The sequence below is a fragment of the Talaromyces marneffei genome, chromosome 7 (genome assembly GCF_009556855.1).
Source record: "Talaromyces marneffei chromosome 7, complete sequence".
Classification (NCBI taxonomy): Eukaryota; Fungi; Ascomycota; class Eurotiomycetes; order Eurotiales; family Trichocomaceae; genus Talaromyces; species Talaromyces marneffei.
The window spans coordinates 1,870,444-1,885,935 of NC_072354.1; the positions used below are offsets into that span (position 1 = coordinate 1,870,444).

Consider the following 15,492-nt stretch of genomic DNA (forward strand, 5'->3'; position numbering starts at 1 on the left):
AAAACGCCTTATAAAATTATTTAAAGCGTTATAAAGCTCGAGAAAAGCATAATCCTAAATCTTGGTTATATCAAGATATTTGGCTGCAAGGTATACCGAAAGATTCTATCAACGCAGATCCCACGGTTGGAGAAGATGGCACTAAGAGCTAATATCAGCTATCTTGTTGGATATGATGCCTCTAATATCTTCAGAATCTAGATTCCAGAGACACGCTCTATTATATATACAAGAGATATGGAATTTAATAAGGATGCCTTCTTCAATCCCACAAAACCGGTCAAAATCCTGCTAAGGTCTTTCTGGTATAGGCAGAGGCTATAGAAAGCTAGGAGCACAATCTCTCCAGGTATTAGTGCGTTTGCATGTCTTGTAGTTATCTATATATCGCTCTATATCTTGGTTCCATGATTTCCAGTAAAATCTTTCCCTTACTAGCTTCCGTGTCTTATTACGGCCTAGGTGAGCGGTTGACAGCAGTCGGTATATCTCATCTAATAATCTTACACGCAAGTCGTCGATATCCGGAATATATAATCTTCCTTGGAACAGCAACCTCACGTCCTCCGTGCGCCAGCTCTCGGGGTCTTTAATCAACCGGTCCTACGCCTGCTCAGTGCCAGTGAACTCCTCGTTGGCTGCGAGAACTCGCTCTATAACGTTTCCTGTTGTTTCTTTCTTCGTCATATCCATCAATGCCAGTTCCGCTAAGATCCTGTTATCTAACTTCTCCTTTAGCAATATAATAAGATTCCTAGAATCTAGGTTCCGAGCTTCTTCGTCTCTTCTCCAAGTCAACATATCCGCGAGCACGTTACTCTTTCCTAGTCGATATTTTAAGATGAAGTGGAACTCTTGGAGAAACTCGTACCACCTAACCTGACACGCGCTTAAGGCTTTGGTCGTCATGAAGTATTCTAATGCGCGGTGATCCGACAACACCTCGAATCGTTCTTCACTCCTTAAGCCGAGCAGCTCCGGCTTCTATTTATAAAAAGCCTTGATAATAGCCAACAACTCCTTATTATAGATATAATAATTATGTTCTGCCGGTGCTATTATAGCTGAGTAGTAACTAACAGGATGCTATTCTCTATCTTTATAAAATTATGAGAGCATGCCGGCCACTACTCCATCTGAAGCGTCGGTTTCCACTCGTGTCTGCCTTTTTAGATCGTAGTGGGTAAGCACAGGTGCGGATCCTAACCGTTTCTTAAGAGTGTCAAATGCCCTCTGGCAATCCTCAGTCTATTTGAACGGAACGTCAATCTTGGTCAATCGATATAGCGGACGTGCTATCCGGCTATATTCCTTGATAAACTTCTTATAGAAGTTGCAAAAATCTAAGAAGGATTATATTTTTAATACAGTATTTAGAGTTTTCTAGAAAAGCACAGTTTCTATCTTAGCTATATTCACCTTTACACCGTCAGGGGTAATAATGAAGCCGAGATACTTCGTGGTAGTAACGTGGAACTCGCACTTCTTGATACTAGCTTACAAGCCTGCTGCTCAGAGCCGTTCAAGAATAAATTTCACGTGAGTTTTATGCTTTAACTTATTGTTACTGTAGATTAGGAGATTGTCGACAAAGGCCATCAAAAATTTGTCCAGGCAGTTGAGAAAGATATTATTAATTAATCTTTAAAAGGTAGCTAGACCATTTGTATTTAAAGGTTCTGTATTGGCACTAGAAAGTTATTAAATTAGAAGAGTCAGCACTCATCCAGATTCGGTGAAATCCTTATCTAATATCCAACTTGGTGAAGATCTTTACCTTATGAATTCTCTCAAAGACCTCGTCAAGAAGAGGCAAAGGATATTGGTCCTTCCTCGTTAGTACATTCAACTTCCTAAAATCTTAGGCCCCTATCCGCCTTCTTGACAACTAGGATAGGTGAGGCGAATAGTGAGTTGCTAGGTGTAATGAAACCTTTATACAAGTTCTCTAGGATATAATTCTTTATAGCCTCTAACTCTGCCTTAGTCATTCAATATAGTGGGCAATACCCGAGCTCTGCGTCTTTTTCCAACTTAATACAATGATCGTATTCTCTCCGAGCTGGTAACTCATTAGATTTAGTCTTTAAGAACACATCAGCATAGTTAATAGTACCGTTCCGGTAACTGCTCCTTAATCTCTAATAATTCTAAGATTTCCACTTCCTGATGCTGCCTATCCTTAATAGCTTTCTCGATCTTATTTAGACTAGTTATAAAGGTTTCAGCCTTCTTGCTTTTAATATTCCAGAAGAATCCTACTGCTCTAATAACAGCAATATTTATATTAAGATGCTTGTCTTAAGAGTGTACGGTCTTAGTCTTATAGCTCGACCTCTTCGGTTCTTCTTTCTCTATAGGTTCTGAGATAGTAGCATCAAGCTGCCTTTATATACGCTGTATATTAATCTAGTTCTACTATTAATATAATCGCCTATAGCGAACCGGAATCTCATTCTTTCTGTCTAAGAGAGGAATTAAAGACTATAACTCTAGCTTTTTAAAAGCTATCTACTCTAGTATTCCCAGTATAGTAGTGGTTCTAATCTCTTGCTGCTAGAAAGCTCTATTCTATCTATCTACATCCTCTTAATGCTTAATTTTAATTTATTAATTCCTTAATAGCAACCTTCTTGGTATAGGGATAAACTACTTTGCCTAAATCTCTTTATATAAAGATACTTCTTCTAGCTAGAGTAGTTGTCGTTAATAGCAGTCCGCTAATACCCCATATTTAGCTAGCCACATTCTTCTAAGTATAGCGTTATGCTTCCCCAATCCCACAATTAAGAAAGATAAGTTGTACATAACCCTCTTGTGTGACAGCCGTACGGTAAGCTATCACCAAGGCGCCGTGGCGGAGACTCTTGGCAGAGCTGGTAGGACTGAGGAGGGTATTCCCGTCGATAGGGCTTCGAACCCTGACAGTGCCATATTGGGATTGCTCCTTGAGCGGTGCCTAGTTGGGAAAGGCCCTCACACAAGGGAAGGCATAAATATCCTTTGCTAGGCGGATAGCTTCTTTTTCTTCTTTCCTTTTCTTCTCCATGTTTGATATTACCTGTAGACTCGGTGCACTTAGATAGCTCAATCCATGGTTTTGACCACTGTCACAGAAGTTTCCGACAATCTGGATAATAAATACTACTAAATTCTATTATTACCCAACTGTCTTAGACATAACAAATTATATTATTCATATACTATAGCTAAAGTATACCGTCGGTAACTTCATAAGACAGTTAGGTAATAGAATTTATTAATATAATAGAGTTATCAATAATTTAGAGCTGACACTGGGTCGGGTTGGTTGGGTTTTTCTTGGCGGGTTTTGGGTTGGGTTCTGGTTAAACCCAACCCACAGCCAGCTGCTCTACTTAGATCCCTCGCAATAATCCCGTAAGCCTATTGATTGGCCACAGGGATCGGGCGGTGGAATCAGTCATTACAACTATCCAGATAAGATGCTTCCAACTTCCAAGGTTATATTTAGACTGTATTATTTATACTCTTAGAATGCCTCGGTATAGGTGCTCTAGTCACAGTGGTTATTCCAAGCTGTCTAAAAACTTGTATTAAGAATTTTTGATACTAGGCTATTAAGTAATACTATAAGTGTGTAATAGTATAGTTACTAGTAAAATATATATAAAAGGTTTTGATATCTCTCTAATATCTCGGATTATCTTAGACTATAGTTACTATTATCATCCATTGATAGTATAAAATAAAATGCATACCTTATTTACCATTTTTACTGCTATAGCTATTCTTTCTTCCTTAGTCTCAAGTAACCAAATCATTGTTCATAATTACTGCCACTTTCGGGTTTTTGTCTGGACTCTAGGCTCTGTTGGGGGTCAAAATGTTATTCTTGATCCAGGTGCTGAATATAGGGAAGCTCTGCGTAGATCTCTTAATGGTGGTGTAGACATAAAGTTTACTCGCGACCCAGGCGGTGTAATAGTATCTGCACCTCAAATGCGCTTTACATATAACATGCTTGAGCTTGAGATCTTGTACGCTCTTAACAATCTCTATGGAGAACCCTTTGAACATCAACCCCTCACGGTTATACCTATAGCCGGTTTCGGTCACTTTTGCAAAGAGATATGCTGGAGAAACGGTGTACGACCACAAGGCTATACTAGGAAGCGTAGGTGTAGCATATGGACAACTTTCCAATTAAATCTTTGCAAGGCCTCGTCCTACAACTTGCTAAGTGATAGCCATAATCCATAAATCATGATAGATAAATAGAACAATGATTTCTAGGTTGGCTTCAAACATGTGGTATCATACTTCTTGCTCCTTTCTTGTTTTTTTCCCGCCCATTATCGAAAACTTCAGTTATAGAGTGTCACAGTATAACTAGGACAGTTGTCTTAATAGAAGAACTTAATCTATTCTTGTTGGTTTAGCTGTATCCTGTATCACTAAGTATAGGACAGTGAGCAAGGGCGGTTCAACTGCCCTTACAAGGTGAGTCTGCTTATAGCACAAATTCTGTATATTATAATAACTATCCCCCAGAAACGTAGGGGGATGGGGTGGATTGAATGAATGAATGATGTTTATTACGCCCGGGGGGGACTAACCCTAGAGGGCACTAGTGCGCTAATTACATAATCCTTCTCATAGACTCGCCTTGAACTCGTGATAGCCCCTATTTTTGTTCTCATACCATGTCTGCTTGGTGTTTGGGTTCTTCGGTTAGTATTTTAAGGGCTCCCTTGGTGCTGGCTAGTAGATACTCTTAAAGGTTATTGTTGGTTTAGCTATAATCCGTATCACGAAGCATAGATTAGGGAGCAAGGGCGGTCCAACAGCCCTACGTGGTGAGCCTGCTTATAAGCATAAATATTCAATTATAAACGACTGACTCCCCGAAACCGTAGGGGCATGGGGGTGCCTAGTGAGCTATATACGAGGTTGCTCCGGGGGCGCTAGGGATATAGTAATCCCGCTCCGTACGTACATGTCGGTTCTGCGCCGGGGGTGTAGAAGCGCCGAATCATGAGATCAATATTCCGACAGTTATTTTCTCCAAGTGTGCAACGTCCCATCTTTGGCGGCTGCAGCAAGATCTACCTGGGAGGGGGTAAAGGGATGGATTGCTTCCCTTTTCACTGTGTTGATTGGGATTCAGATTCGGATTCCGGTTCCGGTTCCAGTCTTCCTGTTGTAATCGCAAACTTGATTGCTGCGTGGACGGCCTTCATGTCTGGTTGCCATTGATCCGAATCTGACCGTGTCTTTCCGCCCAGGAAGAAGGACAGATTTCCTTGTTTTGACTCTGTGCATTGGTTCATGCCTTCTCTCATCGCTGTCCATTTGGTGCAGCGGAATAAAAAGTGTTCCACTGTCTCGCTTGCTTGACCGCAGACACAGAGGTTTGAGTGTGCTGCGCCTATTCTGTTTAGATAGCTATTGAGCCTTGTCATTCCTGTTCGAAGCTGGGCTAGGGTCTTTGCCTCTTTCCGATTCAGTCCATTGTATAAGTTCCTTGTATGTTTTCCTGGAAGAGCTATATCCAGGGCCTTTGAGTATTTTCCGACCTCCTCTGGGAGAGTCCATTCTCGTTTCCGTACCGCCAGGGCGAGCCTGATAGTAGTTGATTTAGCGTGGAATGGTTGTTTTTCTGGTAGGCGTTCTGTTCCTGTCGATTTTCGTGCTTCTGCTTTTACTTGCCGCTGTAAGTCGATATCTGCATGCCCTGGGATCCAAATTGCATTAACTGCGTTACCTCGCTGCTGTAAGAACTGAATCAGTCTGTAGATCCGCCGGATGGTCAATTGGCCCGATTGTTGACGGGGTTGACTGATTGCTGATAGTGCGGATCTGTTGCTACTAAGGATAGATATCTATCTCTGGCATGTCTCCGGTGGGATACGTTCTAGAGCGACCGCTATCACTTCTAGCTCGGCTGTGTAGGGATTTTGCTCCGTCCGTTTGCCTAGGATGATGGAGTATCTAGATATATCGGTCCCGTTGTTGTCTGCTTGGGTGTCTCTTATATAGCCTCCCATACCCACCATTCCGGATCTGGCAGATGCACTTGTCGCGATTAGAATGCCTATTGCTTTGCCGGCGATGTCAATGGCTTTATCTCCATCCGTTTCACATATCATTCATATCCGGCCTATCCACGGTAACACTGTAAATGCCTATATGGTCTCGATCTGCTCTATTACTGTTGCATCTAGTGCTTAAGATATCTTCTGCAGCGGAGACTTAAACCTCCAGGTTGACATGGTTCTTAATCTGACCAGGGGGTTTGATTTGGGTAGTGTCTGAATGTCGATCCACAGTTTCGTAGCTTTCCCCATATGTTGGTGATAGAACGGCTAAATGCCTGCTTCTGCCTTAGCCACTGCTGTTGCCATAGTCTGGAAAGCTCCTATAACTGCAATAGCCCTATATTTCTATATTCTATTTAAATACTGTGTTCCTTTTACTCTACAGGCATGCATCTAGACACTAGAGGCATAATCTACTACTAGTACCACTGTTGCTCTAAATAATTGTCTTGCTGTTCGTAGGGATATTATTTTCAGTCTTCTCAGCGCTATCGCGGCTGTGAGTCCTTTAGTGGCCGCATTGGCAATGTGTTTCTCGAAGCGTAGTTGGGAGTCCATCACGACCCCTAGGATCTTTGCACTATCCTTTGGTTTGACCATTTTCCCTCTGATTGTGAATGGCACGCTAGGCAAAATCCTAGAAGCGGTTATTGCAGAGAGGATATCCTATACAGTCGAAACCTTAGGTCTGTTGCCTACAAATCACTTTGGAGCAAGAAAGAGGCGATCTGCAGAACAGGCACTTCTATTCCTTCAAGAAGAAATCTATAAGGCTTGGAGAAATAGAAAGGTACTTAGCTTGGTCAGCTTTGATGTCCAAGGGGCATATAATGGGGTCTTTAAAGAGAGACTACTGCAGAGACTTAAGGCAAGAGGAATACCCGACAAAATAGTTCAATAGATTGATGCTTTCTGCTTAAAACGCACAGCAACTATCTTGGTCAATGGATTTCCAAGCGAAAAACGGGAACTACCACAGGCAGGCTTACTACAAGGATCACCACTGTCCCTAATACTGTTTCTCTTCTTCAATGCGGATCTAGTGCAACACAAGATAAACACGGCAGGAGGATCCATTGCATTTGTGGATAATTACACAGCCTAGGTAATAGGCCCGACTGCCGAATCAAACCGACCGGGCATCCAGGCGATAATTGATAGAGCTCTAGACTGGGAGAGAAGGAGTGGAGCTACATTTGAAAGTGAAAAGACAGCCATTGTGCACTTCACCCGGAACACAGATCGATTGAGTAGTAGAGCAATGATATAGGTCTCCATGACTTAGCTAGTGAGTAGTTATCCTTCGCCGGTATGATCTTGGCATTTCTCCACTAGGAAGGGAGCTCGCTATTTTAAAGTAATGTCTGAAAGATATAGAATATTCTTTCTCTGACTACTAGCTAGAGCTGTCTCTATACTATTGCTAGGAGGCCATCCTCTCTGGCTGCTTTCCATGGCTTAGCTTCGAAGACTTTCCGTTCAATCTCCTCCATAGTGAGATCAGGTATATGTATCGGCTCTCTTTGTAGCTAGGTTCCCTCGTCTTCAATCGTTGCTGGTAGAGGTGGGAAGAATGTGGCCAGCAGCTCTTCAGCCTGTTCCATTTTGCCTTTAGTAGTAGACCCATCTGGCTTTGTTAATAGTAGTATTTTGTCGCTAAATGAGCTGCCCCCTAGTTTTAGATATTTAGTGGCTTGCCATATATTAGTATCATCGGTAAGGAAATCCTTCCAGTGCACTTTCTTCTGTTTCCTGATTGCATCGTGATACTCTTTTGCCGCTTTATGTGCCTGTTGTTCAAGATCGGGGATTGCACACCCCGCCCTACGCTGCGATCTAGCCTGATTCCTCTAGTAGGTATATATACAGCAAAGCTGTGTCAGATCTGCCGTCCACCATCGTTTAGCGTAAGGTGAGGGCTTTGCTTTCGGTGTAAGTTTTAAGACCGCTTCTATAACCACTGTCATGAGGTGATCCGTCTGCTGCTGGACTAAACCGTCTATAGAAACCGCCTGCAAGCTGGTAGTGACCCTCGCTCTGATTTCTGCCCAAGGCGCGTTCTTCCAGAGTAGTCTCTCGGTAATAGGTCGATCTGGAACTGATATGTCAAACTCTGTCTCAATAGCTTGATGGTCGGATCCATGGTTTGTATAATGTATCCCATATTTAACCATCTCTTCTGCCAACTCCGTTGATGCTAGGACTAAGTCGATCGTTGTTTCTAAATCCCCTGAATGCCATGTTTTTGTGCCTCTTGGTAGGAGACTTTGGAGAGAGTGCTCCGTCATATAATCCACTAGCACTTCTGCCTCTCCTTGTCTCGCTGGGGATATTTGGTTTCCACCCTAGAGTTGATCGTGCCGGTTGAAGTCTCCTATAATTAAAACGTCTGTTCGTGTTCCATCTCTACCGCGGATATCCACTACTAGGTTATGTAATAGCCTAGTTGTAGATATCAATGCTTCCTCATTATTTCCCTCTATATAGACTGAGACCACTAACACTGTCCGGTCTGGTAGTTATAGTATCGCGGCCGTCAGATCTAGTGATGCCACCGGGATTTGTTCTGCCTCCATGTCACTCCGAATCTATAGTATGCTCCGGATTGGCCATCTTCCTTCGTGTCTTTTTATAGGTATCATCTTTGTCTAGTAGCTGTGTCCTATTAGGCTCGTTAGCATCGTGTTCTTAATCATCCGCGCATATAGCTCGGATATTGCTATTACTCCATAATCTCTAATTTTATTGTCGTTCATCAAGCTTTGCTATATTGTATCCCTTTTACCTATATTAAGTTGTAGTATGCGAAGTGATTTATACATGAGACTGTATAAGGCGTACTCGACAGTTTTTGCTAAACGATTCGTGTGGTCCTCCACACGGAATGCATTTCAGAATTATAGCTTAGCAGGTGCTGTGGTAATATCTCTTAACTGCACATTTAGCGCAGGTCTGGGTCTTTTTACAAGAATAGGCTTTATGCCCCATCTCCTGACAGTTAAAGCATTGAACCGGTCCTATCCGTGGTTCAAAGATTTGAGTGTACACGGATTCTCCTGCTATATCGAAGTAGTTGCCGTCTATCAAACGTTTGGCATCCGTCCCTTTTGTGATATATACCACCATTGATCCGTACGCTTTGTTGGAGTCTTTCTTGCTGAGCTAAGAGATCTTAGCAATACTGACCTTGTTCTCTTTTCCTAGTACCTCGGCTGCCCCTAGGAGGATGTTTCCATCTACATCCAGGACTACTGTCTGGTTGGCATTATCGATTTTAACTAGGTATAGCTAGTCTTGTAGGACTCTTATTCCTGGTATATCAACCTTTTGGGCGGCTTCTTTAACCTATTAGATCTCCTCTTCGTCTCTGCAAATTACTTTGATCCGGTCTGCATTTTTAGGGTCCTTAACCATTGCTGCACAACGCCAGTTTTGTGTTTCCTCATTCCCACGCATCTCCTTCTTAATCTGTTGTCTGATATTAGCTATCTGGGTTCTCGCTTTGTCTTCTTCCCCGACCCGAGACGTGTCGATTGTGCAGAATAGCGTGTTAGCTAATGTAGGCCGGGCTAGGGGCACAACCTCTATATCCTATTAATGACCGGATTGTCTGTCAACTACCGTTGCGTATGTTGCCTTAGCTGGAGCACTTGCGATAGTGTTCAGCTGCTCCCAGAGTTGCTTGCACTCTTCTATAGATTGGCTTTCAATTGCTTCCACTTGGGTCTGCAGTGCTTGGATTGTACTGCTCTGTGCTCGAATCATCTCGGACTGCTCCTTAATCATTTTTCCTTGTTCAATAATAATTTCTTTCAGTCCTTTGACCTCTTGATAGGTGCTTTCCAGGTATTGGCCTATCTTTTTAAGCATATCCCTATTTCCGTCTTTGCCGCTCTGTTTCTCCTCAATAAGGCCAGCAGCTTTCTTTACCGCTGTTAATTCCACTTGGGTCATTGATTTCTTGGACGTTCTGACCGCGCTGATAATGTCGCTGCCCGAGGCCTCTCGGACCCTTGTTGAGGGTGTAACTACGCGTCCCGAACGCGTCGTTGTCGGCTCCTCCACCATCGCGTCCGCCATCACCGGCTCGGCTCCTAGAGCTGAGTCGAGTGCTAACTATCACGTATTCTACCTCCTGTTGCTTTCCGAAGAGTTCCGGTCTCCTCAATTCTTCCTCCTGAGTAACTAAATAGAGTCGATTTAAATTGTAGGGCAGCTCGCGTCGGATGGGGTGGATGGATGGATGGATGGATATTTTATTACGCCTGGAGGTGCTAACCTAAAGGGCACTAGTGTGCTAATTACATAATCATTTCCCACAAATCTGGCATGAACTCGCGATAACCCATAATTTTGCTTCAACATGTGTGTGCTTGGTGTTTGGCTTCTTTGGTTGGTTTGTTAAGAGGTCCCTTGTTAGGGTTTTGGCCGGTAGATGATCTTAAAGGTTAATTTCTCTAAGTGTGCAGTGTCCTATCTTCGGCGGCTGCAGCGAGATCTACCTTGGAAGGGAGGGAGGGTTGGGGAGGGTTAGGGAGGGAATAGCTTCACTTTTCACTGCGATGATTGGGATTCTGATTCAAGTCCTTGTTCCAATCTTCCTGTGGCGATTACGAACTTGATTGCTGCGTGGACAGCTTTCATATCTGGTTGCCATCGCTCGGGGTCTGAACGTGATTTACCGCCTAGGAAGAAGGATAGATTTCCTCGTCTTAATTCTGTGCATTGATTCATGTCTTCTCGTATCGCTGTCTATTGCGTACAGCGGAATAAGAAGTGTTCTATTGTCTCGCTTGCTTGGCCACAGGCATAGCGATTTAAATCTACAGCATCTATCTGATATAGATAGCTGTTGAGCCTCGTCATTCCTGTCCGAAGTTGAGCTAGGATCTTTGCCTCTTTCCGATTCAGCCTATTATATAGGTTTCTTGTATGTTTCCCTGGGAGGGCTATATCAACCGTTCTGGAGTATCTTCCGACGTGTTCTGGGAGAGTCCATTCCTGTTGCCTTTCCGCAAGAGCAAGCCTAATAGCTGTGGATTTTGCTTGGTGTGGCGGTTTTTCTAGTGGTGATTCAACTCTTGTTGCTTTCCGTGCCTCTACTTTTGCTTGCTGTTTCACAGCCATATCTAAATATATTAGAATCTAAATTATGACTACTGCATTTCCTTGTTGTTGTAAGTATTGAACCTGTTTATATATCCGCTGGATTGATTCTTGGCCTGATTGTTGACGGGCGCCAGAGACAATAAGAGTTGGGTGGTTCGCGGTCGCCTGTGGCAAAGCCTTAACAAGTCCGGTCGATACTAATACCATCTTCCACTAGGATTTCTGTACCAGCAGTGATTTTACCTATTCTTATCGGCAGATCCCCCGACCAAAAAAGATCTGCTGCTATCAACATCTCTAGAGTTTGCACCTTAAGCCAGCCGCAAAGGCTTTGCATCATGGGGCGATACCGCGCTAGGATGGATGTCCCAGGGACCTGAGTACGAGTCAGGCACAATGCATTCCTTCTCTAAGCTGACCGACATGCGCATCCGTCCTCTCGAGCCACCACTAGATCTCTGTAGGCCTCCTCTAAAGAATGTGTCGGCGATACCCCATGGTCCGTAGAATCAAGGTCAATGTCGGCGATACCACACAGCCGCGGTCCAAGTACGAGTTGGAAACACGAATACCGGTGTCATACCGGCGCCCGTGTCAGCGATACCACGCTGCTGTGGCCTAAGTACGAGTTGGAAGCAGTGACCTGATTCAGAACCATGGCCTAGGTACGAGCTAGGAGCACACCCTTTGTCGTTACCCGCTGGTCATCTGCGTAGCGCTACGGCCCGCCACTTCATTGGTACAACGAAGCAGTTTCCCGTTACCACTAAAGGTCTCCCTCTAGCAGCCGACCATGTCTTGCAGAAGCCAATACTCGTACAATCCGCCTGGCATCATACTCATATGTTTGACTCCTACTAATCTAGCCCAGTTCCCACCGTATGCCTTGATACTTAGAAAGCGGTGCGCTGTGTCTGATCGGATTGGTACATGGTTCGGTCTCAGTGTGGGCCTTGCCCTTAACACATCCGGCAACCACGTCTCCGCCAGCCTTAACAACTTCCATTACTCTCCAAGAGCACTTAGGTTTCGTTCCCGCCCTCGTTGAGACAGCTTTATTAGTGTCTGCATAACATTGGGGTTCTGTCTCAATCTCAGAGCGGGCTGAACTCGAGGGTGCCCTGTCACTCCCCTAGAACAGGTTTGTGTCGGGTGGTTTTCCTATCCCGGTATCCCTCTTGCGATCACTTCGGCTTGCATGCAAGCCCCTAGGCATCTTTCCTGCGCTGCAGATGAAAGATTCTCGGTTGCCTCAGCCCATCTTTCAATCGACTGCTCCACTAATGTGGAGAGGTTTAATATGGTGTCCACTCGGATCCATATGCACGGGTATTCTACGCGTCAGATTCCGACGCGTAGGGTAACCCGCGATTATACGCGCTAGATAAGTAGCGCGGGAGCCTCCTTTCCATACCGCGCAACGGAAGAGCGCGCATAAAGTAGGAGTGTGAAGAAATAAGATGTCACAGACCTGGATCCACCTTAGTTAAACAGTGTTGTGTCGAGGTACGCTAGGCTTGGTTGAACCACACAAAGGTTCCTTGAGTCGCAGAAGATAAAGTAACTTGAGTAAACAAAGTAACAATAGTCGAACTGGTGTCTGGAAGTCTTAAACGTAACTAACATAGAAGAGATCCCCCGTACAGCCTGGTGCCCGTACGAGTATGAATGCCTTGCTGACTCTCACTGTTGTATTCGAGTGACTTATGTCAAAGAACTATGAAGAACTAAATACATGATGGTGAATGAGTGTCCTTATATATCCAGTCCTCCCTGTTCCGTATATTTTATATTATATACTTTATACTCATTCCTGAGTATCCCATAGCAAGTATATAATATACTATCCAATCACGTTCCTTCATAAGATATACTTCGTATCTTATCGGTGTCTTTGTGGTTTTGAGTATATCTTTGGTCACGTGATTTATGTAGTCCAATTATCTTTCTTGGGTTTTCCGTTTCTGTTGTCCAATCGTTCCTTCCGGTCTGTTTCTTATATCGCGTAGCATATGCAGGTGATTGGTTTCGTAACAGTAGAACTGTGCGCGCTATTTTAGTAAGGAGGTATCTTGGCAAATCTTTGTAATGAGGACCGGTTGATATCCAATGAGAGCAGCTGAGTGGATTTATGCGCTACAATAACCGTATCCGGGATAGCCGTAAAATAACGTCTGTCAAAATCAAGGTGACCCCACTGCCGTAGTCGCCAGGCACCATCCATGTCTATAAATAGCACTTTATGATACCCGTACGACAATAGGCCGTGGGCTCAGGCGAACAATATGAGCCAATGTTTCAATACCTTAAAACACTAGCGAAATAGAGGCACAGAGATACGAGCGGGGTAACATACAGAGTCAATTATCCGACGATCCAGCTCACACTCCGTCGCCTGACTCCCAGCTCCTTTTCTCAACATCATACTGTCGAGAATAATCACCAAATTCCGCGAAAACCCTTCTCATCATGCTGGTATATCGCTAGAATCCTCTGAATCCCTCGAACATGGCCTTGGTGTAGTCCCAATATTCTGGGTAATATCCTGAAGTCTCCCAGTCCACGATTCCAGTCACCTTCCAGCCACGGCTTCCATCCGGCTGGACCATCCTATCAACGAGTATATTGCGAGGATTGAGATCCGCATGTGTGAATACTATCTTATGCCCACGTCGAGCAGCGTCGCCCGAATATCGTAGGGTTTGATTAAATGCTGCTTCATCTTTGAAAGGCCCAATTTGCTGTCCGCCTTGAATCCGTGGGTCATGACAGGCCTCGCCAACGGTGTTGCAGATTGCCATCTCTGGGTTGACTATCTTAGGAATGTTCCGCAGCTAAGATAAGTAGTCTTTCAGCTGATATGAGATTTGGTCAAGATCTTGATCTGACAAAATTTCGAGGCAGCTCGACACTGGCTGACCTGGAAGTCGCGTGGTAAGTAAATAGCCCTCGGGAGTAGAGAAAGGGTCATCTGAAACAACAGGCTTGATCGCCAAATCGAGCGAGTGCGGAACCGGTATTGATGTAAATCTTCGAACCACCCGCAACGCGTTGAACTCATTGCAAAACCAGTCAACCTCTCCCTGGAATTTGAGGTAAAGTCCGAATGGAAGCCTCTGAACAGTTGAGTAACCATTTGATTTTCCGTATAGGCGCTCCCCAAGCCGTCGCAAAACGTTGTAGCCAGCCAATCGAAACTTTGCTGGGAATAATGACCAAATTACACCAAAAACACGTGTAAGATGGCCAGTGATAGAGAGGATACCCCTGTGTGCTTGTTGAAATTGTACAAAGAAATATGAGAGAGATCGGCATATTAATGAGCCTGAAACACAAGGTAAACGATCTGCTGCAAACTTTTTAGTCAACTCGAAATATCGTATGCTCTTGCAAAGACGAGCATGGGTGCCGATGAATCTTGGATCTATCTTCTCGGTGCCGGATTGGGAGTGATCACCTAATAGTGGGAAAGCACCGTCAAGAGGTATAGGCTCCTCGGACCCCAAGAGTACATGTCTAACCTCGTACTAATTGAAAGGGTAAGTATCTAGAGGAGTATCTTAAAAAATAACCGATGGTCATCACTTACTTCAATAAGTGAGGGCTGCAGTCTATCCAACCTGATGAACCCAAGTGCGAAGCTATCTGCTATAGATCGCCGAATCAGACAATGGTTGGCATACGGCCCAATACGCTCGGCGTTCCTGATGTAAAAAAGCCACCAGTCCCGATATTGGGGGCCAAAGAATGCTCCGAGCATGTCAGAGATATGTGTCTATTTCGTGTAGGTTAGCTGTTGTCCACTCAAAAAATTCAGTTGCAATCCATATACCTTTTGCGTATCCCATCCCGACGGAATCGGAAGGATGGGCATAACTAAAAGAGGATCCCAAAAAGTGCCGTTTTTGCCAGTCACGCAGCATCTCATTCTATCTCTAAGAGTGATCGCATTTTGAGCCGATCTATCAGGCTGCGGTGGAGAGCAAGCGTTTTCCGTGACTATGCAATGATCAGCAGGGACGAGTTATCTGTTTAATAAAAACCATACTGCAGAGAATAATATAAGCCCAATCAGCTACTATAAAAGAAGGCTCGTCTGTCAATATCCTTTGATTTAGATAGTGCGCTGCCTGTACCGGGTTAAGAGCTTCGCTGACAAAGAACGTAAGCAATGGGCCACCAGGATACGGCAGTTCAACGTTGTCAAGGAGAGATAGGATTCTCTCTACCACGTTATTGTCGGTGCTCATGTCGTCATTTCTATATCGTCCTGACGCAGAGCGTGTTGAAATGAGTTGTGATT

General features: G+C 44.2%; 2 protein-coding genes across 2 annotated transcripts; both read right to left on the reverse strand.

The window, feature by feature from the left end:
• Positions 1-9,674: 9,674 nt before the first annotated feature.
• Positions 9,675-10,148, reverse strand: EYB26_009334 (uncharacterized protein; the record flags this gene model as incomplete). Its single annotated transcript, XM_054268584.1, has 1 exon — positions 9,675-10,148. The coding sequence occupies one exon, from the start codon at positions 10,146-10,148 to the stop codon at positions 9,675-9,677; it is 474 nt and encodes a 157-aa protein (XP_054124559.1).
• Positions 10,149-13,672: 3,524 nt separating this feature from the next.
• On the reverse strand, positions 13,673-15,439 carry EYB26_009335 (uncharacterized protein; the record flags this gene model as incomplete). Its single annotated transcript, XM_054268585.1, has 5 exons — positions 13,673-14,001; positions 14,110-14,716; positions 14,779-14,964; positions 15,022-15,188; positions 15,238-15,439. The coding sequence occupies 5 exons, from the start codon at positions 15,437-15,439 to the stop codon at positions 13,673-13,675; spliced, it is 1,491 nt and encodes a 496-aa protein (XP_054124560.1).
• Between the last annotated feature and the right edge of the window lie 53 nt (positions 15,440-15,492).